The 25,504-nt window shown below is 48.9% G+C and overlaps 1 protein-coding gene across 2 annotated transcripts; it reads left to right on the plus strand.

The window, feature by feature from the left end:
* Positions 1-9,285: 9,285 nt before the first annotated feature.
* On the plus strand, positions 9,286-24,408 carry ROBO4 (roundabout guidance receptor 4). 2 transcript variants are annotated; one of them, XM_081535047.1, is made up of 18 exons: positions 9,286-9,872; positions 10,440-10,769; positions 10,954-11,111; positions 11,290-11,410; positions 11,922-12,049; positions 12,144-12,372; positions 12,631-12,743; positions 13,439-13,607; positions 13,749-13,934; positions 14,073-14,115; positions 16,566-16,702; positions 16,823-17,086; positions 21,026-21,133; positions 21,314-21,452; positions 21,597-21,842; positions 21,999-22,357; positions 23,399-23,605; positions 23,742-24,408. In XM_081535047.1, exons 1-18 carry the CDS (start codon positions 9,809-9,811, stop codon positions 23,750-23,752), a joined length of 3,012 nt encoding a protein of 1,003 aa, XP_081391173.1. In that variant the 5' UTR covers positions 9,286-9,808; the 3' UTR covers positions 23,753-24,408. The 2 variants fall into 2 exon arrangements, with proteins under 2 accessions (XP_081391173.1, XP_081391174.1); XM_081535048.1 differs by having other exon boundaries at positions 22,005-22,357.
* The last annotated feature ends 1,096 nt before the right edge of the window (positions 24,409-25,504 follow it).

The raw sequence follows: 25,504 nt of genomic DNA on the forward strand, positions 1-25,504 counted from the left end.
GTGTTAAAGAAGAAATTATGATAGAAATTTTAAAACTTAAATCTGCATCAGACTTTGAAACTCCTAGAAGGGACCTCTTTGGCAGTCCAATGATTATGACTTCTCACTTCCACTGCAAGTTTCAGTCCCTGGTCGAGGAACTAAGATCCTGGATGCTGGATACAATGGCCAAAAAAAAAAAAAAGAAAACAACCTCTTAGAAGATAACAGAACACCTAGATAACCCTGGATACAGCAATGCTTAAGATACAACACCAAAGGCACAATCCATGGAAGACATGATTATAAGCTGGAATTCATTAAAATGAAAAACTCCTGCTTTCTGAAAGATAATGTCAACAGAACAAGAAGATAAGCCACAGACTGGAAGAAAATATTTGCAAAAGACATATCTGATGAAATATAAAAAACAAAATGCTATTATCCAATATATACAAAGGTAATATATACAATAATATACACAATATATACAAAATTAAAATTCAACAATAAGAAAACAGACAACCTGATTGAAAAATGGACAAGAGATCTGAACAGATACCTCACCAAAGAACATATACAGATAGCTAGTAAAGACGTGAAAAGATGCTCCATCTCATATGTCATCAGGGAAATGCAATTTAAAACAACAATTATTTAAAAAAAAACAACACTGCACAACTATTAGAGTTGCCAAAATCCAAAACACTGACAACACCAAATGTGATAAGGATACAGAACAATAATTCTGATTTATTTTTGGTGGGAATACAAAATGGTACACCCACTTTGAAAAAAGTATGGCAGTTTTAAACAAAAGTAAATATATTCTTATCATGTGCTTAGTCACTCAGTTGTGTCCACCTCTTTGTGACCCCATGGACTGCAGCCCTCCAGGCTCCTCTGTCCATGGGATTTCCCAAGCAAGAATACTGGAGTTGGTTGCCATTTCCTTCTCCAGGGGATCTTTCCGACCCAGGGTTCGAACTAGTATCTCCAGTTTCTCCTGCATTGCAGGTGAATTCTTTACCCACTGAGCCATCAGGAAAGCCCTATTCTTACCATATGATCAAGCAACTGCACTCCTTGGTATTTACCCAAATGAGCTGAAAACATGTCCACACAAAAACGTGCACACAGATGCTTATAGCAGCTGTATTCATAATTGCTAAGACTTGGAAGCAACCAAGATGTCCTTTAGTAGGTGACTAGATAAAGAAACTGTGGTACTCAATTCAGTTTAAAAATATTAAAGAAAAAATTTTATATCATCTCAAAACAAAACAACAACAAAACACTGGCAACCTTAAGAAACCATCACAGGCAAGAAGAACCTAAAGAGACAGATGACTAAACATAATGTGGTGTCTTAGATAGGATCCTGGAATACAAAAGGGACATTAGGTAAAAACTAAGGAAATCCAAATAAAGTATGGATTTAGTTAATTTAAAAAAAAAAAAAAAAAGAAGCTGTGGTGCTAATCATCCAGGAAATGCAAATCAAAACCACAATGAGATATCACCTCATATCAATGAGAATGACTACCAGCAAAAGAAAAAAAAAAGAAGACATAAGTATTGATGAGAGAGCAGAGAAAAGGGGGAACCCCAGTGCACCATTGATGGGAATGCAAGTTGGCACAACCACTCTAAAAATAAGTGTGGAACTTCTTTAAAAAATTAAAAATAGAATTATCATATGATCTAGCAATCCCACTTTTAGGTATATATCCAAAAGAATTGAAATCTAGATGTCTAGAGATATCTGCACCCCCATGTTCATTTCAGTCTTCTTCACAATAGCCAAGATATGGAAACACCTAGCTTTCCATATTCATGCATCAGGGGATAAATGGATAAAGAAAATGTGGTATACACATGCCCTGGAATATTATCCAGCAATGAAAAAGAAGGAAATTTTCCTGTTTGTGACAACTTGGATGGACCTTGAGGGCACTATGCTAAGTGAAATACATTAGACATAGAAAGATGAATATCGTACAATATTACTTACATATAGAACTTTAAAAAGGCAAACTCAGAGAAACAGAAAGTAGAGTGGTATTTACCAAGGGTTGAGGGGTAGGGGAATGGGAGATATTGGTCAAAGAGCACAAACTTCCAGTTGTAAGAGCAACAAGTTTGGGGATACCATATACAACAGAATTTGAATCAGAAAAAAGAAATTAAAATCCTCTCCAAAGAAAACTTTAGCTCAAATGCTCTTATAAGTAGGTCCTACCAGTTGTTCAAGGAACAGATAATTTCTACGTTATACAAACTCTTCCAGAAAATCAGCACAGAGTGAATACTCTTTAACTCATTATATGAGGCTGGTGAAACCCTGATAACAAAATGAGACAAGGAAAGCATGAGAGAAAAAATTATGAGCCAATCTCGTGAACATACATACAAAATACCCTAAACAAATGTAAGCAAAGGAATCTAGGAATGTGTTAAGAAGGGATATATATACATCATGACCAAACTATATTTATGCCAGGAAGGCAAGAATAATTTAAAATTAGAAAGTTCCTAAATGATATCCACCACATTAACAGATTAAGGGAGACAAACTAGATACGTGAAAAAATGATAATGATAAAAGCATTACCAAACTAGAAATAAAAAACTTCTAAAACCTGATAAATAATACCTAAAAAAAACCAACAGCAAGCCTCATTCTTAATTGTGAAACATTAGATATATTCCTTTTAAAATGAAGAAGTTAAACAAAGATACTCATATTCACTCCTGGTTTCAACATTGAACTGGTAAAACAAGAAAAAGAAAACAAAATGCAGAAAGATGAGAAATTTAAAAACCAAAAATTCATTTAGATTACAAAATTTTCTATATAGAAATTTCAAAGGAATTTACAAACTACTAGACATAATGTCACAATGTCTCATTTCTTTATTGCTCTGTAACAAGACACTCCAACATTGAATGACCTAAAAGAATAACCATTTTATTCTATCACAATTCTTTGTGTCAGCGGGTAGGGCTGAACCCAGCTAGGCAATTGACTTGCAGGTGCTGCATGAGGTCATTTATGTGACTGTATCATCTGGCATCTTGAACTGCAGCTGGAGCCTAAGAGGGCCTCACTCACAAGTCTGGTGATTGATACTTACAGTTGGCTAGCAGGTTTAGACATCAGCTAGAATAGCTCATTTTTACTCTGTGGGAGTAAATTGAGCTTCTTCATATAATAGTCTCAGGGCAATGTTTCAAGAACAGAAGCTGCAAGACCTTTTGAGGCTTAGAGTTGGAAGTTCCACATATCACTTCCACTATATTCTGTTGGTCAAAGTGACTCACAAGGTCAGCCTAACTCCAAGGTGTTGGGGAAAAGATTCCATTCCTTATGGGAGGGACAACTAGTATTGCAAAGGGACAAGCATACAGGTTGGTAGAGATTCTTGCATCTATCTTTGCTAATAATCTCAACAGGAGGTCTAACAATTAGGCTAAGAATACATGGGGTCACAAAGAGTCGGACAAGCCTGAGCGACTGAACTGAACTGAACTGAACATTGAACAAAATATGTGCAATATCTCTATAGAGTAAATTATGAAGCTTTATTAAAAGACATTAAAGAAAAGCCAAGTAGGGACTTCCCTGATGATCCAGTGGTTAAGAATCTGCCTTGCAATGCAGGGGATGAGGGTTCAATCCCTGGTCAGGGAACTAAGATCCCACAAGTAATGGAACAACTAAGCTAGCCCCACAACTAGAGAGTCTGAGGGCCGCAACAGAAGATCCATGTATCACATCTAAGACCTGGTACAGCAAAATAAATAAACAAATATTTTTTAAAATAATTAAAAAAAGAATTAAGAAGAATCAAATAAATTAACAGGTGTACAAGTTCATGAATAAGAAGACGAAATGTTATAAAATGTCAGTTTTTCCTATGCATTCAATTTCAATTCCACAAAGTTTTCAAGGACTTGATAAGCTAAAGGTGCAAGGATAGACAAGACAGTTTTGAAAAGTAACTGGGAAGGATTCACTCTACCAGATAGCAAAACATTATACACCTCTAGTAACTGAGAGAGCATGGGATTTGTGCAGAATTAGGGTTGCCATTTCCTTCTCCAGGGGATCTTCCTGACCCAGGGATTGAACCCACATTGCAGGCAGACACTTTACCATCTGAGCCACCAGGGAATCCCCCAGATAAATAGACCAATGAAACAAGCTAGAAATGTATATATGGGTATTTGATGTGTGGTCAAGGAATAATTTCAGGTCTCTGGGACTAAGCAATAAGTCATGCTGCAATAATTGGTTACCGCCTGGAAAACAAAAAAAGTATATCACTACCTCAAGCCCTAAAAGATAATCAATTCATGATAGATCAAAGACTTAAAAGTAAAATTTGAATATGTTTAGAAGAAGCAATGGGAGAAAATTTTCTTCAAAAATAGAAAAAAAATGCCCTAAACATAAAAACAAATATTAATAAATATATCTATGAAAAATTAAGAACATCTATTACAGCATAAAGAAGGAGAAAATATGAGGCCAAACTTGTTATTGCAATATCTCTAATTCACAGAGAATTATTTTCCAGCCTATATAAAACTCCTGAAAATTATTGAGAAAAAGACAAATAAGCAACAGAAAAATGAGAAATAGATAGAAATAAATACTTTCCAGGTAAAAAACACAAACGGTGGATAACACTTGAAAAGATGCTTAACTTCATCATTTAATCAGGCAAATGCAAATTAAGACAACAAAAAAATATTATTTTGCATCCTAGATTGTCAAAAACTAAGAAATCCATCAACTATTATGAAGATGTGACTTTAAGGACATTGGGGCAATCAACTGATTTGGAAAACAATTTGTCATTAGCATCTGAAATTGAAATTTGTATGCCCTAAGACAGACCCAGAAATTCGACAACTAGGTTTAGGTATTCTGTAAAGAAAATCTTAATTATACCAGGAGACATAAAAAATAAAGATTCAGAGCAGTAATGTTTATAATAGAAGAGAAAGAAAAAGAACCATTTGATATACTACATAGTAAGGAAATTATTAAAGACATTCTGCTGCAAAGGATCATTGAATTGTCCTAGATCCCCAACAGCAACCAATTTAAACCAAAACTCCGCTTCCTATTACCCAGTCAAAGCCCAGATATTCTTACTAGAGCTTCCCAAGTGGCTCAGTGGTAAAGAATCTGTCTGCCAAGCAGGAGTCGCAGGTTCGATCTCTGGGTCTGGAAGATCCCCTGAAGAAAGAACCGGCAACCCACTCCAGTATTCTTGCCTGGGAAATCCCATGGACAGAGGAGCCTGGTGGGCTACAGTCCATGGGGTCACAGAATCAGACTTGACTGAGCACGAATGCACCTTCTTACTGAAGCGCCCCCTGATATGCATGCCCTTAGCTGCAAAGAGTAAGAAACCCAATTCAAGATGGGGAACACGTGTGGACCCATGGCTGAGTCATGTCAGTGTGTGGTGGGGACCACTACAGTATTGTGAAGTGATTGGCCCCCAACTAAAATAAATTAATTTAAAAAAAATTAAAAAAATAAAGAAGACTAAATTAAAAAAAAAAAAAAAGAAACCCAACATGTTAACAACAAGTGTGTTCCTGGTGGTCGTTTCTTTAGCCGGGTTGGTGGCGGGGGTGGGGGGTTAGGCATTGACAAGCTGAACACAAAGTACAATAATTGGTCTGGTCTCTTTTTCTTCTTGGACACATGAGCAGACAAATAGTGACATCAACAGCCTTTAAAATCTCCACTTGGTCCAATCTCCAACGTGTGGTCTAGATGTGACTCACAGACACTGGTGCTAAGGAAGTCAAGAAACGGTGGAGTTGAGAGTATTAGACGTGATTTCCACATGGACACTGAAATTGCCCAGGAATGAGGAGACAGAAGCTGAGCCAGTGAAATGATGTCTGGGCAACTTCCCCTTCGGCTAAGAGGAGATCATTCCTGTCTCCTCTTTTGTCTCAATTTCCCTCCAACCATTGGCATCTTGGAACAGAGGAGGATTTGGAAATTGGGACCAAATTCACACAAAGAGGGAAACAAACCGAAAACAAGAAGACAGAAAGGGTAGGATCTCAAGGCCAAAGAGAGTGTCCTGGGTGGTGGGGCCTATGGTTCTATTGGTCAGCGAGGGGCTATAGCCTTTCCAGAACCCTCAAGGGCTGGTTTACATGCATACCTTGTGTTTTCCCAGCACCACTGTCCTCAAACCTCATACAGAAAATTTACAGATGAAGAAAGTGGGGCTCCGAAATGTTATGTGACTTATTCAAGGTCCCTCTGCCAGTAAGAGGTGGAACCAAGACTGCAACATCCAATCCCACTTGAATTAGTACCATTTATCCCACCAGCTTGGCCAGCAGGAGTCCTGGCTTCATTTTCAGAAAACACAGAAGAAGCCAGAGAAGCCAGGAGCCGGAGGTAGGAAGAAATGTCCTCTGGAGGGTCCTTATAAAGAGCACCTTACAATCTCTCTCCTCTGTCTTCCCTCTCACAAGCAATCAAAGAGTTAAAAAACACAAAACTCTAAGACCAGGGGGTAAAGAAGATACTGTTTAAAGTGGTCACTGGTCAGCACATCACCGGGGTCCCAAAGCAGAGCCTCCTCGAAATAGCTGGAGGCAGCTCCCATCCACCAACGTCATTCCCATGACTCACACGGTCAGCTCTTCCTTAGTGTGTGGGAATGAGACAATCAGGATGCCGGGAGGGTGGGGGGAAGGTGGCTGGAAATGAGCATCACGGTCTCTGAGAGCCATCCAGACATGCCTTGCTATTGGGAAGTCCCCTTGGCCTTCACTCCATGGAACCCTGAGGGCCCTGGATGCTTGAACTGAGAGAGGAGAAAGCCTTAATATCTGAAGGAACAGCTCAGAGTGAAGGGACCCTTCAATCCCCATCAGTTCTTAGCACTTGGGTCTGCAGAGTCTGGGAATGGAAAGAGGCTGTGCTGACAGCATCTCTAGGGAGGGGTCATGTGACTGTGAGGCAGGGAGTCCTCCCCCAGCTGCAGAGCCTCCAGGCACTTCTCCCTGAGTGACCTGCCCATTCCTACCCACCTGAGGACCACCGAGTCATGAATCTGAATTTCTTTGAGATTTGTCCTTTTCCCCACCGAGAGAAGTACACCATCTTTCTAGAGCATAGAGATTTGAGTCAAATCAAGCTGCCATTAAATCATTAGGAGAGAACTTGGTTAGTCTCCTTAGGTCCAGTGTATAAGGCAGAGACCAGAGAGGACTGCTAACAGCAGCATTCCTGCAGGGCAGGCAGTCACAGAGTCAGACAGGCTTGGGGGGCTCTGGACCTGGGAAATCCCAAATTGGCTGGATGTGCAGTAAATCCTTCCTTCCTTGTCGTTTTGCCAAAAGTTTTCACTTTCGTCTCAGGTTCAAAGGTTATGTTAACAAAATAAACCACTTGTTATACACAAATAAACAATACCAATATTTATTAGAGAATCACCTAGCTTACTTTCAATGTAATAACATTAAAAGAAAAGTGAAATAGAAACAGCGGAGGACACTTCACCAAATTGGGTTTTGACCAACGTCCAGACTCAAATAGCGCTGGGAAGTCCCATGTCACAGCACATCTGGAGTCCCAATTGGGAAAAGGTCCCAGGCAGTGCATCCGCTCAGCATGTGAGATTTCAACGATTGTGGTTTGGGGTTCCCGTTTATAATTCCAGGATGCAAACTGATATCATCATCAATCTGAGCAAATTGCATCTCTGGCTTCTTGTTAATGCTGTTTGTTTTGTCTTGTAAAACTTGGAATGTTGTTAAGCCTGGAGCTTGGTTGACCACCCCCTCCTCCAAGGACTCAAAAATTTCAAGATTTGTCCCCTATCTTATCTATGGTGCCACAAGTCTTGCACTCGCATCAGACAGTAAGGGCACTCACAGTCAGCCTAGTGTTCAGGCAGGTTAGAGGCAAGGTCAAAGGCCTGCTCTGCATTGTCTCTGAAGCCTAGACAAAACTATTTAATTTCCCTAATACTTGCTCATCTTTGGCTGACTTCAGTGTCCATCTGAATACCCCCTTCATCATGCTGACCCCACAGATCCTTGACCCCATAAATCCTACTCTGCTCTGCCTGGCACGCATATACCCTGCACACCCCATGGAATTCATCACTTCCCTTTGCTCCTCCACTTCTGAAATACCAAACTCTATTCTCTGACACCAATTCCTATTCTTCCAGCTCTGACACTCTGTTACTTTCACTCTGTCTGTTCTTTACCCCTTGGAAATGCCCAATTTGTAAAGAACACAGTGTTCTCTTGCCCTGATTGTCTTAATCAGACTTGTTCTGCATTTGAGAGGAGAGAAGGTGTGAGGGAGGCCTCCCTCTTTCAGGCTATGAGGGCTGGGGCTGGGGCTGGGACTGGGGCTGGCGCAGAGGCCAGGCTGGGATGGAGGAGGAAGGGAGACAGTCGGCTGGGTTAGGGGCCCCACAAAGGAGCTGGCCGGGAACAATGGGGAACAAAGGCTGGACATTCTTCCTCTGAGCCCCCAGAGCCTGGCCTTCGTCTTCCGGGAACAGCTCCAGGAAATGTCTGAGATTCCAGATTTGGAAGGAAGAGACCTGTAAACAGGAGCTGGGCTCTGAAAGTGGACAGCAGCGTCTCTCTAGAGAGGGGGTGGGGAGAAGCAGGGTGTGCGCTGACATTGCAGGCTCAGAAGCTACAGTCTGCTATAAACACAATATTTCAGGACTGGGAAAACGATTAATTTTAATTTTATTTTTTTTGCCACACGCATGTGGGACCTTAGTTTCCTAACCAGGGACCAAATCCTCACCCCGTGCATTGGAAGGTGGATTCCTAACCACTGAACCACCGGGGAAGTCCCAGGGCTGGAAAAAACTCTTAAAGGTCATTTACTCTAACCATCTTTCCAGGGCCTGAAAAATATCCCAGCCAAGGATGCTTGAATAGTTTCAGTGATAGGGTGTGCATAAAAATAAATCACAATATTGGCTAAGCTTTACTGATCACTTACGAAGCATTAGGCACTGTACTAGGTTGATTTTATGCTTCGTCTCTTCTCTTACTCCATCTCTCAAGGTAGGAACTATTATTGTTGTTGTTATTATTATTTCCACTTTACAAATAAGAAAATTGACTTTCAAGGGTTAAGTCACTTGCCCAAGGTCTCCCAGAAGTTTATCTGTCTGTCTCTGGGCTGACCAGGAGTGAACTGTAGGCATCTCCCAGACTGTTCCAGAGTCTCTTATCTTCGTTATCTTCTGGCTTACCACACCACCTCTCCCTGGGAAATGAACATGAAACACTGCCCCCCACCCAGTTACCTTCCTCGCCGCTTTTCTCTACCCTTAGCCTCATAAAGCCCATGCCCTGAGATTTCACCGCTGGGTTTCTAATCCACTCTGGCAGTGGGGTAGGAGTGAGGGGTGTCATCTGGAAACAAAGGAACTGGGATTGGGATTGAATGGTTCACTAGAGGCTTGGAGGTAAAGGATCGAAACTCCTGGAGTTACAGTTAGGGTGAGGATTATCTCTAAGAAATCCCAGACTAGGATTTGAGGTTAGAGTCAGAGGTTATGACTAAAGGGTCAAGGTCATAGAGCCTCTCTCATCTGGTCTCCTCCCAGTTCTCCAAGGCCCTGGAGGCCGGGCAGGAAGCAGCGGTTTCCTCAAAGCTGCTTCCCTCCTGGGGCAGAGTCTCGGTCACAAACAACCACCACCAGCCCGCCCCGCCCCTCCTTCCCCTCGCCGCTGTGAGCTCAGAGCAGTAGGACCAAGGGCTGCGGACCAGGTCAGAGGCCCTCGAGCAGCCATGGGCGCTGGAGGAGTTGGCCTCCTCCGGGGCCACTGGGCCCTGCCTCTCCTGCTCCTCACGGGTGAGTAAGGCCGGTCCTCCCCGCTACTAGCCCGCGTACCCCTGATCCAAGGCCTGGCCGAGGCCGGGGAGGCCCTTAAGCCTCTGTTTCCCTTTGGCAGTGGGGTAGCAGAGACAATGGTGATGATGATGGTGGTGCTGTTAAGTGCGAGACAGACTGAGAGCTCCACGGGCCCTCACCGCGTACCACGCGTGCACACTGGCCCTCTAGCCTCCCTCCCAGCATGTTGCCTAGGAGCTCGGTTGGAGGTCCTAGCAGGAGAGCACAGCTTATACTCTTGACCGAAGACCGGTCCTTCTCTATCGTGGACGGTCATCCTCTTTGACTGATGGCATAGCTTTGGGAGGGGCACACATGGAGTGGTGAGAGAGGAAGGGGACACCCGCCTAGCCAGCCAGATTAGCTGAATCGACCCTGGGGTGACAGATGTCATAACCAGATCGCCCTCACATCCCCAGTATGTTATTTGGGAGCTCGTTTTCAGACAAGAGGAGGCAAATGAGACATGCATGGGTTTGGGGGCCCTGCTAGTGGTCGGACTGGGCCCCGCCTCTTTTTCTCCCCCAGGAAGCATGGCCCAGGACTTCCCACCCCAGATCCTAGTCCATCCCGAGGACCAGCTGTTCCAGGGCCCCGACCCGGCCAAGATGAGCTGCCGGGCCTCAGGTCAGCCACCTCCCACCATCCGCTGGCTGCTGGACGGGCACCCCCTGAGCATGGTGCCCCCAGATGTTCACCACCTCCTCCCTGACGGAACCCTCCTGCTGCTGCGGCCCCCTCCCCGGGGACGTGCCCACGAAGACCGCACCCGATCCACGGACCTGGGAGTCTACACCTGTGAGGCCAGCAACCGGCTGGGCACGGCAGTCAGCCGGGGCGCGCGGCTGTCCATGGCTGGTGAGGCCTGGGTGGGGAGACTTGGGAGGGGAGGGCTGGGTACAGGGCGGTCCTAGATGGGAGACCTGGGAGGTGGGGATCTGAAGAGTCAGCACAAAGCAGAGCCCCAAGGTAGGTGACCCAGAGCAGGTGGGACCCAGATGGGAGGGCTGGGCTGAGTGCCAACCCTCTGTCTTCCCCACAGTCCTTCAGGAGGATTTCCAGGTCCAGCCTCGGGACACGGTGGCTGCAGTGGGCGAGCAGGTGCTTCTGCAGTGCGAGCCGCCCTGGGGCCACCCAGAGCCCACTGTCTCATGGTGGAAGGATGAGAAACCCCTGGCCCTGCAGCCAGGGCGCCACTCGGTGAGTGTAGCCCCTTCCCAAACCTCATCCTGTCCAGGCCATAGCTGTGCACACCCTCCAAGAGCCTCACCCGCCCCCCAGCCCCATGTCTCCTGCAGTATTTGAGGAAGGGGCGGCCGTGAGGCCTTAGACCTTCCTCTCCACGTGGGAGACTTCACAAGACACCTGGTCCTGACAGATGTCCCAAGGCTCCCTGCTGATGGCAAGAGCAGAGAAGAGTGACGCGGGGACCTACATGTGTATGGCCACCAACAGTGCCGGACGACGGAAGAGCCGGGTGGCCAGGGTGTCCATCCAGGGTAAGGGGAGGGCAGTCGGCTAAGGTCAGGGCCAAGGTGGGGGGCACCAGTTAGGGTGGCGCATTCTGGTTTGGGCTGGGGTTAGGGGATGTGGGGGTTCGACCTGGGATCAGGGTCAGAGTGGTGGGGACCTCATTTAGGGGCGGTTCCTCCATCCGAGGGCTTCCGTCATAGCTCAGTCAGTAAAGAATCTCCCTGCAGTGCAAGAGACCCAGGCTCGATCCCTGCGTCGGGAAGATCCCCTGGAGAAGGAAATGGCAATCCACTCCAGTATTCTTGCCTGGAGAATCCCTTGGACAAAGGAGCCCGGTGGGCTACAGTCCATTGAGTCGCAAGAGTCAGATACGACTGAGCTGCTAAAGCATCATCATCCTCCATCCGAGGATAGACATTGGAGAGCTCACGACCGGGGCAGTCTGGGAGTTCTGGCTCCTCTGTGGCCAAGGAATGCTCCACTCTTCAATTTCTTCCCTCTGACCTATGGGCCCATCCCCAACCTGTGTGCTCCCAGAGCCCCGGGACTACAAGGAGCCCCTGGAGCTTCTGGCTGTGCACATTCAGCTGGAAAACGTGACCCTGCTGAACCCAGACCCCAAGAAGGGCACCAAGCCTGGGCCAGCTGTATGGCTCAGCTGGAAGGTGAGGCCCGGGACCTAGGGGTGGAGCCAGTCACAGCTCGGGAAAGGGCTGCTCACGAGAGCCCTGAGTTCTCCCTTCCCTCCGTCTTCCCCAGGTGAGTGGCCCTGCTGCACCCGCTCAGTCCTACACAGCCCTGTTCAGGACCCAGGCCGCCCCTGGGGGCCAGGGAGCCCCGTGGGCAGAGGCCTTGCTGGCTGGCTGGCAGAGCGCAGAGCTTGGGGGCCTCCACTGGGGCCAAGACTACGAGTTCAAAGTGAGACCGTCCTCTGGCCGCGCTCAAGGCCCTGACAGCAACGTGCTGCTCCTGAGGCTGCCTGAACAAGGTCAGGAACAGATGCTCCCAGAACCCGACGATATACCCCCAGCCCCTTTCTGTCCCTCTGTAGTCAGGAGGAAGAGGAATAGTGGTTTCCACCCCTGGGCCCCCTCTTGTCCTGGCTCTGAAAGCAAAGCTGAGAGAAGCTCTTGTTATTGTCAGTATGGCTCGGACCTTATGTCCCTAGCCCTGCTCTTTTCTCTAGACAGAGATTCCCAAGGATTCCTTCAGCATTCCTTATAGCCTGTCTCCCTCCCCCACCCAGTGCCCAGTGCCCCTCCCCAGGAAGTGACCCTAAAACCTGGCAACGGCAGTGTCCTTGTGAGCTGGGTCCCACCACCTGCTGAAAACCACAATGGCATCATCCGTGGCTATCAGGTACCCCCTGCAAGCTGATTTACCCCTCCCTAGTGTTGCCGAGACTTCCCCCTTCCCTGGCTCTGGGCACTAAGAAATGGTACCTGCCCAGCGAAGCAGGGACTCTACTGTTTGCCAGACACTGCAAAGTGCTTACCTACATGATCTCATTTCAGCTCACAGTCCATCCTGGGTTGTTATCCCCAGTTTACAGACATGGAAAGTGAGGCTAGGGTCACGAGTGCGGGGAACAGAACAGGGACCAAACCAGGCTGTGACTGACTCTTAGTTCCTAAGGCAGTGGTGCCAGAGTGTGATTCCTGGACCAGCAACCTCAGCATCGTCCGAGAACTTGTTAGAATGTAAATCCTTTGGTCCATTGACAGGCTTTGTGGATCAGAATGTCAGAGATGGCCCTGGCAATCCGGATTTTAACAAACCCTCCAAGTGATCCTAAAGCACACTAACGTGTGTCAACCACTAGTCTAACGCCTTCTTCGGAAGATTGCTTTTGTCCCTCTTCTGTCAGTCTAGAGAGAAGTCTCACCCACTTGGTAGGGAAGAAGGAAATAGGAAGTATGGGTGCATGTGGGGGTGTTTCCAGGTGAACACCAGGACAGGGTGGCCACGTACCCAGAGTCTGATCTGCAGATGAAGGGGCTTAACTGCTGTGATGGTTTTGGAGGGGGGCAAGCTCACTTCTGTTTGTGTCTCAGGTCTGGAGCCTGGGCAACACCTCATTGCCCCCGGCCAACTGGACCGTGGTGGGTGAGCAGACCCAGCTGGAAATCGCCACTCACATGTCAGGTTCCTACTGCGTACAAGTGGCTGCAGTCACTGGCGCGGGCGCTGGGCAGCCCAGCAGCCCTGTCTGCCTCCTATTAGGTGAGGACAGTGCCCTCTGGCCCCATCCAGACCCATCCAGGCCCCCTTTCCACCATTCTCTCTCCCTGCTCATGCTTCCAGCTCCTCCCCCCTTGTCTGCCCACCTTCATTGCCTCGTCCTGAGCTCAAATTCCCCTACAGAGCAGGCCATGGAGCGAGCTGCCCAGCAACCCAGTGCGCACAGCCCGTGGACCCTGGAGCAGCTGTGGGCAGCCTTGAAGCGGCCAGAGGTCATTGCCAGTGGGGGTGTCGTGCTGTGGCTGCTGCTGCTGGGCACTGCCGTGTGCATCCACCGCCGGCGCCAAGCTGGGGTGCACCTGGGCCCAGGTGAGAAGGCGAAGCGCACTCGCCGGTGGACTGGCTGACCTTCCCTGGGTCCCGCCAGAATGCAACAGAGCTTTGCGCCTCTAGCCAGGTGCTGGAGACTCTGGAGACTCTCTGACCCTTCCTCCTGCCCTCTCCCAGGTCTGTACAGGTACACCAGTGAGGATGCCATCTTAAAACACAGGTGAGACAGAAAAGGGGCGGAGGTGAGGGGGGGCAGAGGGGCTGAGGGACAGTGGAGCTGGGACAGAGAACTGCCTGAAGCATTCGTCTTCCCTGCATGCGTGCATGCTGTGTCGCATGAGTCATGTCTGACTCCTTGCGACCCCATGGATTGTAGCCCACCAGACACTTCTTTGCGACCCCATGGACTGTAGCCCACCAGGTGCCTCTGTCCATGGAATTCTCCAGGCAAGAATACTGGAGTGGGTTGCCCTGCCCTCTTCTAGGGGACCTTCCCAACCCAGAGATTGAACCCACGATTCTTACATCTCCTGCATTGGCAGGTGGGTTCTCTACCACTAGCACCACCTGGGAAGCCCCGTCTCCCCTACTGCCAGGCAATTTGTCATCCTAACACCTGAATCTCCCCTGAACTTCAAGTGAGAATTAATTTCTCTTTCATTAATGTCACTATCACACCATCTGACAGGTAAGTAACTGTCCCCACCCAGACTTAAGTGACCACTCAAGGTTACACGGCCAGTACCTGCCTTCTGAAACCCTAATCTGGTGCTCTTGTTACTGAGCTCTCATTAATACTTACTGCATTCTTCTGCTGGATGGAGAATAACTAGCACGGGAGGACCAGTGTGATTTCGCATTCTCTCTGTACATTCAGCATCTACCTAGCGGTACCTTTAAGTTCAGCAATCACCTACCCGCACTGAGGCATCTTTCTTTCACAATAATCCACCCACAGTTCCAGCAGAGGGCACTCTGTCCCTATGTGATTACTTCTTACTCCTTGTTCTCAATAACCCAGCCCGCCTGCGGGTATCCATCCATCTGCTCCAAGTGCGTTTGGCTGTCAGAGCAAGTCTCCAGTTATAAAACAAGACACTAAGAAACAAAAAGTCCTTTTTTCTCCTATTGGCTGAGTTTTGCACTAAACTGTTTCATCTCTGGGGCTCATTTCATCTCATTCATCAACCTTCTCCTGCTCTTTAACTCATTAGATTTCTTCTGAGAGATTTCACATTCCAGATCTGCATCTTTCAACAGGAGTATATCAAGCACCTATTATGTGCCAGCTCTCAGGCTAACATTTTGCTGTCAGTTTCTTAGCCCAGAGCAAGGTTCCATGCTGGCTGATACTGTGTTCCTGTGCTGTTTTGTGCTCCCTGGTCTTTCTCTTCCAGCTACTTCCTGGGTTTAGTCTGCGTCTTCCTGAACTTTCTCTGTCTCCCCTGGGACATCATCGTTTTCCTCAAGGGAGATTCCATTCTAATCACCCGGTTCATTCATTTCTTTAGAAGAGTCACTGTTTGCCAGGAGAACACTCAGTCTAGCTGAGACAGGCACACTAGTATAAATGCAATCCAGAGCTGGGAGTGCAGAAACATGTACGAGTACAAGGAGGGGGCTGGGTGGGGAACTACGGGAGGAAGATTTCACATTTCCCCTGACTGTATGTGTAAAATAGCGAGCTGGTGGGAAGCTGCTATAAAGCACAGGGAGCTCCATTCAGTGCTCTCTGGTGATCTAGAGGGGTGGGATGGGGGTCGATGGGAAGGAGGTCCAAGAGGGAGAGGATATCCGTAAGTATATGGCTGATTCACTTCCTTGTACAGCAGTAACTAAGACAGCATTGTAAAGCAATTATATTTTAAAAACACACACACAAAAAAAAGTTAAAGCTGAAATAAAGGGGGAAGACAAAGGGAATAGCAAATAGCCTGCTATTTACAGGGAAAGACAAGCCTTTTGGTTGGGCTGGGGCCTCTGGTATAGGATGGGTCAGAGCAAAAGATAAAGCTGAGGAGCTGAAAGCTAGGCCAACGAGGGCCCTGTTAGCCACGCTAGGCAGCCAGGCTCCATCTTGGTACATGGGGAGCCACTGAGGGTTTTAGGCAGAGAAGTGCTTTGGTCGGATCCTCCCCCCCCCCACCGGCATGGCACCCCATTCAAAGGGAACCAGGCTAGAGACAGAGATGATGCTAGGCCCCCTATCCTGACCCCAGCAGTGCGAACTCCTGCACTGCTGGCTGAGTGATCTCTCACTTCTTCATCTCAGCTTACAGCATCAGCCTTGTAAGGAAGTCTTACTGTTGGAGGAACCAGGGCTTAGAGAGGCTAAAAGACTGAGCTGGCCCAGGGTTGCACAGTCTGGCGGCACCAAATCTGGCTCCCGATGTGTATTCTTTCTGTCTCAGCACACAGCCATCTGTCTGTGATACCTGCCAGCTCTGGGGCAACTTGGATGTCCTTTGATCTCAGGATAAGAAAGGGGCGCTGAGTTTGGGATAGCAGATCAGAGATCGTAAGGAATCTGTGGAGGGCTGAAAAGTAATGAGAGTAAAGCTGGTACCACCATCTACACTAACCCTTCTGCTACCTGCTGAGCTCGAGGTCTTGACCAATCACATTTTCCCTCCACCTGCTTCTCTGCCCCGCACCCCCGCATCCATCCAGGATGGATCACAGCGACTCCCCCTGGCTGGCGGACACGTGGCGCTCCACCTCCGGCTCTCGAGACCTCAGCAGCAGCAGCAGCCTCAGCAGTCGGCTGGGAGTGGACCCCCGGGACCCGCTAGACGGTCGCCGCTCTTGTGAGCATGGACCCCCAGGGGTGGGGGTAGGGGGCCTAGCAGCTGAGCGGGGGTTCTGGAGAAAAGGGGGCGTGGGTGGGCTGCATTCACCGTAATCCCTCCTGTCATTTTTTACTGCAGTGATCTCCTGGGATCCCCGAAGCCCTGGGGTGCCCCTGCTTCCTGACACCAGCACTTTCTATGGCTCCCTCATCGCTGACGGGCCTTCCAGCCCCCCAGCCCGGCCGAGCCCCCAGGCCCCAGGTGCCAGGCGGCTCACACCCCAGCCGGCCCAGCTCTCCAGCCCCTGGCCCAGTTCAGACAGCCTCTGTGGCCACCGGGGCCTCTCCTCCCCACGCTTGTCTCTGGCTCCCGCAGAGGCTTGGAAGGCCAGAAAGAAGCAGGGTAAGGATGGGAAGATGCACGCAGCCTGAATCGGGGTGTATGGGGGACAGGAGCCTCGGTGCTAGTTGTGAGCTGCCCTCCACTCGCAGTCTGTCCCATTGGACACCTATCACCACGCACCCAGCCAGGAGGGTGCTGGCCTTAGTTTTTCTTTCTTTCTTTCTTTGGGTCTTCGTTGAGCCATGCAGGATCTTCTTTCATTCATGCGTCATCTTTGTTGCTGTGCACAGACTCTCTCTTTCTCTTGTTGTGGGGTAGGAGCTTCAGTAGTTGCAGCCAGCAGGCTTGGTTGCTCCAAGGCATGTGGGATCCTACCTCCACGACCAGGGATCGAACCCATGGCCCTTGCATTGCAGACAGATTCTTAACCACTGGACCACCAGGGAAGCCCCAGGCCTCAGATTTTCTTTACACGGGCTCTTGCCTGGGTTTTGCACACCAGCAGTGAGCCCTGTTTCTGAAGGCAGCTCAATTCAGCAAACACTGAATAAGCACCACCAGGGGTGGAATAGGGGATAGGGGAACACAGTGATCCTAAACATAATCCTTGCTCTCTACTAGCTCCGAGTCTAATGAAAGTGCATGACTAGCACACGGGTAATTCTAGAACCTGGAGGAGTGTGACCAGCGCTAGCATGAAACCTCGTGTAACCTCTGTGCTATGTATTGTGTACATATGCACTATGCACGATGTATGGGTCCTGCCCAGGTACCGACTCCCAGCTCGCTTCCCAGAGAATGAGCATTTCCTTCCTGTCAATTTCTCCCCTGACTTTCGACTGCCTGTTTTGACTTTCCAGAGAGAAGTAAGTATAGTCTCTATTTCTTGAGCAACTACTCTACGTTAGGTGCTTTCCTCATACTTGTTACCTTGTTGAATCCTCACAACATATTGGCCAGGTGTTATTTCTCTAATTTTACAGATAAGGAAAGAGGATCAGAATGGGGTAGCTTGTTTAAAACCCTACATCCATAAGCTGCAGATCTTAAATTTGAAACCAGAATCATCTGCTTCCAAAAGTTACTTTGAATCTCTCTGGGAGCACCCTTGGGAAACTCTGTTCTCTCGCTGACTCTGTTTTTCCATTTCTGAACATTGACTTCACTCTCCGCCATCTCCATGAGCTTCCTATACTCATTAGTAAGATTTATAAACATTCAGCAGCCAGTTTTGTTAAGTGGATACAATCCAACTTTTATCAAGATAAAGATGGATTTAGAGTAATTAAGGGCTTGGCCAATATCCAGAATTTTATGACTCTAAATTTTAGCGAAGCTGGCATCCTTTCCAGCTTTGCCTCAGAACTATTGCATTAGAAATCCTCTGTGATCATGAAATACCAGCTAAAAAGAGGTTGCATAAATCTCATTTAAAAAGTAGCTTTTTTATGGATAACCACACTGATTTGAATATAATGTATATCCCACTTGAAAACATTAATGCTACCCCAAAAAGAGGAACAATTTCCTACGGTCAGTTGTTAAGAAGGGCCCGTTCTGAGACGAAGTTTCCTAATCTCACTTAGAGATTTAGGTCCTCATCACACCCCTTTTCTCCCTCATCCGGCTCCACGCCATCACTGCTCCAGGATGGGGTCAGCATAGTAACTCCCCTAGGCTGGTGGACAACAGCAACAGCAATAAGATCTCATCCAGAGGGACTTCCCTTGTGGTCCAGCACTTAAGACTCCACACTTCCACTGCAGGGGTCACAGGTTCAGTCCCTGGTTAGGAAGCTAAGATCTCACTGGCCACGCAGTACAGCCTGATAGTGAAAAAAAAAAAAAAAATCTCATCCGGAGGCATGGAGCTCCTCTACTGCTATCATCTAGTCCAAAAGTCTGTTGATTGTTTGTCTTCTAACACTGGTGGTGTCTCTCAGTGCCCCTCCTTGAGCTGCTTATTCCTTTTTCTTATTATATGAGCCTAGTTGGGTTTTTTTTTTTACCTCTGTACTAATAGTCAGACAACAGCTATCTCATCCATTATGTCAGATTCTTAGTTCACTTTGCCGATACATATATTGAATATCCTTGTTAAATAATTCACTCAAACAAATACCTATCGCAATTCAGGTGTACCCAACAAGATTCCACCTTACTTTGATAACATTAGTGTATAGTTTATTCAAATAATATTGACACTAAATTCAAGTAATTCCAAGCAAAGTAGAAAGTGGGTTGTTTTTTTTTTTTTGGTTACCAAAAATCCTTTAGAAGAAGTAAAATGAGCTGGGATAAATACAGCCTTTTCCCTTCCCTTTCCACACAAATCAACACCAACATCATGTGCCCCCACTTCTGAGCTTAGGCAAGAAGCCAGGCCCAAGACAAGACAAAGCTGGTGAGAGTGGGGGTTGGAGCATTCAAAGCTGGCCTCCAGGACTCCCTGGGTCATACGACAATTAAAGGAAATGAGTAAAAGCTAAACCAGCCAAAGTACAAATGGAAACTCTGGTGGAGGAAGTCTAGCCATTGTGTGGGTTTTCATCCAGTGGCTTAGAAGGTCCGGCCACTGTACATGGGTTTCTAGGGCCCAGATGGATCCCTGATGAATGCCTTGTCCCCCTCTGAACCTGCCCATTGTGGCCCCCACATCTTTTATATTAGATTGACGAGACAGCTCTGTGTCGAGAGTCCTGCCTGGTCTCTTCTCCCCTTTCCTAACTGAGCTTTGGGCTTCTGATCATGTGGCATTAACCTGAAGGTTATTTCTTTTCTACTTTGATTAATGTTCTCCTATTCCAGGTCTTGGGGAAATCCCTTCCTTTTATTACTCTGTTTCTCTTCTGGCTTAAACTTAGATCCATTTTGGTTTTGGCCTGACCAAGTCATTGCACACAGCCGGGGCTTTTGTATTGTCACGATTTACTCAGAGCCCTATCTCTTAAGTGGCCACATGGACCTGATGGTAGCTGCCATCTCACACATGATTCTTCTCACCTTGTGTTTACACCTGCATCTCTAATATCATCCATCCATTCACTGACTCACTCAATATGTCTTGACCATCCTTGGCAAGGCATTGCCCACCTGAGTGAGACCAACACTTCTTCCTACTTTAAATTTCCTCTTCCCATCAGCTGACTCTCTCCATCATACCTGGGGCTGCCATCTTTTGTCTTCCTCATTCAACTCAACTTGAGAGCTCAACCCATCTCTCCAAGTGAGAGACACTGGGTTTATCAGGACAAGACTATCCAGAGCCACGTGAAATATATACCATGTGAGAAGTGGAAATGAACAGATTCTCTCCAAAGAAAGAAAGAGTATTTGCCTTCACAGAGTCACAATTCACGAAAGTAGGAGGTGGCAATGTGAGGTTACAGAGATCAGGAAATTAGCATGTATACAGTAGAGAGGTTGTTTTTTTAAATTATTTAAATATTTTTTTTTAGTTATTTATCTATTTGGCACCAGGTCCTAGCTGCAACATGTGGGATCTTTTATTATAGTTGCAGCCAGCTCTTAGTTGCAGCATGTGGGATCTAGTTCCCTGACCAGGGATCAAACATGGCCCCCCTGCATAGGGAGTGCAGAGTCTTAGCCACTGGACCACCAGGGAAATCCCCAGAGGTTGTTTTTAAAATTACTTTATTAGATGCCAGCAACTTTCCAATCTGTTTTCAATTGCTTGGTAAAACCATCCTTTGAAGTGGCTGCTTACAAACGAAACAGGCTCAGGAAGGTTGATGCATTTATCTGAGGTCACACAGCTAACACTCGGCCGAGCCAGGCTATGAGTCAGGAGATTTAACTCCAAGACTAGTGCTCCTTCATTATTATATCACAGCTGCCTGGATGGAGGGAGATTCTTCTCTCTTTTTTCTGGATTCAGAGAAAAGCTTAAGTGGATGATCAGGCTGAAGACAGAGCCTGTGGCTGGGATCTGAAAGGCCCACCTGGATTGGCCGCCAGCCCCCAACTCTTTGTTTTGCAGAGTTGCACCAGGCCAACAGCTCCCCACTGCTCCGGGCCAGCCACCCTGCAGAGCTCTGGGCCTGCGAGTTGGGCAACAGAGGCTCTAAGAACTTTTCCCAAAGCCCAGGTGAGTGGAGGGCCCTGGGGGGGCGAATGAGGGAGTGAGGCGTGGTGTGGGGCCCACCAGCCCCTCCATCTGGCTTCTCCTGTCCCTGAGGAGGCTGGCTCGGTGGCGGGGTGGGGACGCTGGGCGTCCCCGGGGGCCGTGAGGGTTCTGCGATCTCACACCCAGGCTCTTGTTCCCCAGGAGCTGTGCCCCGTGCTCTGGTGGCCTGGCGGGCGCTGGGACCACAGCTCCTCAGCTCCTCCAGTGAGCTGATGACTCGCCCTTTGCCCCCAGTACCCCTGGCTCCCCGTGGACCCCCCACTCAGAGTCAACAGACCCAGTAAGAGGGCCTGGGGTCAGGAAGCAGGGCGGGGCACGGGGGTGTGGGAGGTGTTTGCTGAGCGGGGACGGGGCTGGGGCTGGGGCAGGGGCGGCAGGGACCGGAAGAACTGCGCTAACCACGCTTCTGTCTTACCCCAAACAGGCACTCGGTGGAGCCCCCAGCCCCCACCTCCCCTCCACCGCCCGCAGCCCCAGTCCCCGCCCTCATTCCCTCCGGTACCCCCCGCCCCTCCAGCCCCCAGGCCTCTTCCCTCTCTGGTCCCAGCCCAGCATCCAGCCGCCTGTCCAGCTCGTCGCTGTCGTCCCTGGGGGAGGATCAGGACAGCGTGCTGACCCCTGAGGAGGTGGCCCTGTGCCTGGAGCTCAGTGAGGGTGAGGAGACCCCCAGGTGAGTGGCCAGAGGGGAGCCAGAGGATACAGATAAGCTGGAGACAGGGGTGTGCTCACCTCTCCCGCCTCCACCTTCCTCACTGGACTGTTTTCTGCCCCTCCACGCTCTGCCCCCACTCAACAGCATGCCATCTCCCCTTTGACCTCTTCCTAGGAACAGTGTCTCTCCGATGCCAAGGGCGCCCTCCCCTCCCATCACCTATGGCTACATCAGCGTCCCCACGGCCTCGGACCTAGCAGACATGGGCAGGCCTGGAGGAGGAGTGGGGTCTGAGGTCAGGGGCTTGCTGTGCCCACCTCGGCCCTGCCTCACGCCCACGCCCAGCGAGGGCTCCTTGGCCAATGGCTGGGGCTCAGCATCGGAGGACAACGGCCCCAGCGCCAGAGCCAGCCTGGTCAGCTCCTCGGATGGCTCCTTCCTCGCTGACGCCCACTTCGCCCGGGCCCTGGCCGTGGCTGCGGACAGCTTTGGCTTTGGTCTGGAGCCTAGGGAGGCAGACTGCGTCTTTACGGGTACGTGAGATCACTGTGGGACACAGCTTCTCGCCGACCAAGAGTCAAGCATCCTCACCATCGTCACTATGTCCCAGCCCCCATGCCAAGTGCCTTACATACATTCAGCATTAACAGCAGCTCTCTGAGGAATACTTGTCATTCTTTTCCATATGAGGGAACTGTAAGTCCCATAGGTTTATTAACTTGCCCAAGATCACCCAGAACAAGGATAAACTGTGAAAGTTAAAAGCCCAGAGGCAGGGACTTCCCTGGTGGTCCAGTGGCTAAGACTCCATAATCTCTATGCAGGGGTTCTAGGTTCAAAACCTGGTCAGGGAACTAGATCCTGCATCCCAACACTAAGATCTGGCACAACCAAATAAATAAATATTAAAAAAAAAAAAAAAAAAGGCCCAGAGGCAGCCAACTATATGGTCCATTCTGCTATCTCTAGGACCTTCCTCTTACCAAATGTGGGGTGCAAGAAAGGTTACCCTTCCCAGTCCAGTGACAGATTCGTCCACTGTGGGAAGTTCTGTTCTGTCTCTTATGTCTCCCTGAGCTGTCAAAGCCTTCCTCCTCTCCCATCTATGGCCAAGTGAGGCGATGCTGGTCTCCCTGTTTCGTGTATCTAGCAGGTTGGGACCATCATTCCCAAGTCAACAGCAGGTAGTGAGGGCTCCCCTGGCCCCTTCGATGTTCCCTTCCTCGGACATATATCCCCTAGACCTAGCTTTCAAACCCTAACTCTACATTCTTTCCCCTAAAAAAGCAGTCAGGATTGTGGTGAACAGGAGAGCAGGAATTACCTAGGACAGAAAGCCAGGGCTGAGCTGGGAGGAGAGAATTCAAGCTGTTCTCTTGAAGAAATCAATGAACGTCTTCCTCTCCCTGGGCTGGAGGACCCTCGGGATGTGGCCACTGGGGTGATGGACCAAGTGGAACTGGGTTATATCTAGGGTTGGGTGTATGCCTTAAGCAGCTCCACGCCTTCTGCCCTAAACTGGTCCCCAAGGGTGAAGGCCAACCCTCCACAGACATCTCTACCCTCCCTGACAGATGCTTCGTCACCTCCCTCTCCCCGGGACGACCTCTCTCTGACTTCCACCCTTTCCCTGACCCCATGGGAGTGGAGGTCAGACTGGTTGGAGGACATGGAGAAAAATCCCACCCAGTGGCTGGGAAGGGGGCTGCCTCCCTGGCCCCCTGAATTTCGGATCTCTTCCCAGAAAACTCAGCTCAGCTCTCCTGTGCCCAAAGCTGGCGGTAAGTGTCTGGTTGGCTGATGCAGCGATCCATCTTGGCTGGAGGGGTTTTGTCGTGGTTGGGGGAGCCAAGAGGGGTCTGGAAGGAGCGATAAGGAGCAGGGGGGGTAACTCCACCCTCCTTCAAATTCTCCTAGACTCCTCCTGAACTGACCGCCCAACTGCCAAGATGAGAACCAGACCTTCCTCTCCCAACAGCCACTGGCCAGGGCTGTGGACTGCGGGTCTTGGCCTGTGCTTTGCTGCAGTTGGGGGGTCAACTTTGCCTGGTCTCTGGCATTCTCCCTCCCGGATTGTGGGAACAAATGCAAGCAAAACAAAATAAGAACAAAGCGGGCCTGCAGCCTCCAGGAGCAAAATGTCATCTCCACCTGCCCTGCAGCTCCATCCCTCTGCTCCATCCATGCCCACAGTCAGGTCACTTTGGCCTGAGAGGCAGCCCTAAATCCTGTGTGTTCCCCGCCCCACCCCTGCCTGGGTCACAGGAAGCAGGGGAGCCGGACATCTTCCTAGAGGACAACGCTGGCTCACGGGAAAGGACTGAGGAGGAGGGAGCATCTCAGGGCCTCCTCTCAGCCTTTCCCGGTCCATTCCTGGTCTTGCCCCAACCACACTGTGAAGGGACATAAAGAGGGGCTCCACTGAGGCAGTGAGGCCCAACCTTGGCACCAAGGCAAAGGGTTCAAGATGAATCAAGGGAGGAAGCTGAAGTGGGACAAATGTGGGACAACCCACCCTCCTGATTCTGTTGGCACTATGAGTCGTCACTAAGGAATTTGATACCATAAAGCTGCGATGACTTGAGTTCTGTGAGATCACTCGGCGGAGCACCATATCCTGCGCAGAGGGCGCCTGGGTTAGAACGGCATCAGGCATTCATTGACCCTCCGGTGTCACTCTTTCTGTTCTGTTATGAAGGGGAGAATTACCTGCATCTTTCAGATTTTAAACAGAATCCAGAAAAGGCAGGGATGGGGGTGTTTCCGGGTTCTGCGGGTCTTAGCAACTCGTCCCGTGAAGATGACTTCTGCTTTCAGCAACCCCAGCCCCCAAGACCAGTCCCAGATAGTTTCTTAAAATGGATGAAGTAGCTCCATTTCACGAAAGGTAGGAACCATCTGTAATGGTTGGCTGGTGGACACCCTTCAAAGAACAGGACAGAGAAATGGAGGAGGAGCAGGACCTGCAGAGCCTGAGCCACAGAAAACCACCAGAGGACAGGCAGGGCTTTGTCCTCCACGCTTGGCGGTAAAGGTCGGGGGCAGAATCCACACGCTGCGAGCATGCTACTCAGCATGACCAGGGTCCTGATCTCAGGATGAGGACTCAGCGCCCTGCCGGATACACATCCGTTCCACTCTGTCTGCTTTTCCTTTTTAGGATTTTGTTTTAGTTTCCTGGTCAAACCCCTTTTGAAAACATGCCAACTTCATATGTCAGAGCAAATGAGAAAAAGAGATTTGTATGCACTTTGATCAAACTGGCAGGAGAGGTCAAAGCTTGGGGTTGGGGGTCAGCGGTCATTCCCTGAGAGCCCCGGGCAGTCACTGAGCAATAGCCACATCTATGCAGTGAGTGGTGCGGGCCAAGTGATGGCGACCATGGCATTCGTGGCCAAAATTTTCTTTTGATTTTTTTAAATTTATTTGGTTGCGCCAAGTCTTAGTTGTGACATGTAGGATCTACTTCCCCAAGTAGGGATCGAACCCTGGCCCCCTGCACTGGGAAAGCGGAGTCCTCGCCACTGGAACACTAGGGAAGTCCTGTGGCCAAATTTTTTTTAAAAATTTCTCTGCCAGCCTAACCAATTATATATGAGCCTAATCTGGCTAGTTGGGCTTCCCAGGTGGTACTAGTGGTGAAGAACCCCCCTGCCAATGCAGGAGACATAAGAGACATG

This window comes from Giraffa tippelskirchi, chromosome 10, assembly GCF_054371585.1.
Source record: "Giraffa tippelskirchi isolate mGirTip1 chromosome 10, T2T-mGirTip1v1.2.pri, whole genome shotgun sequence".
Classification (NCBI taxonomy): Eukaryota; Metazoa; Chordata; class Mammalia; order Artiodactyla; family Giraffidae; genus Giraffa; species Giraffa tippelskirchi.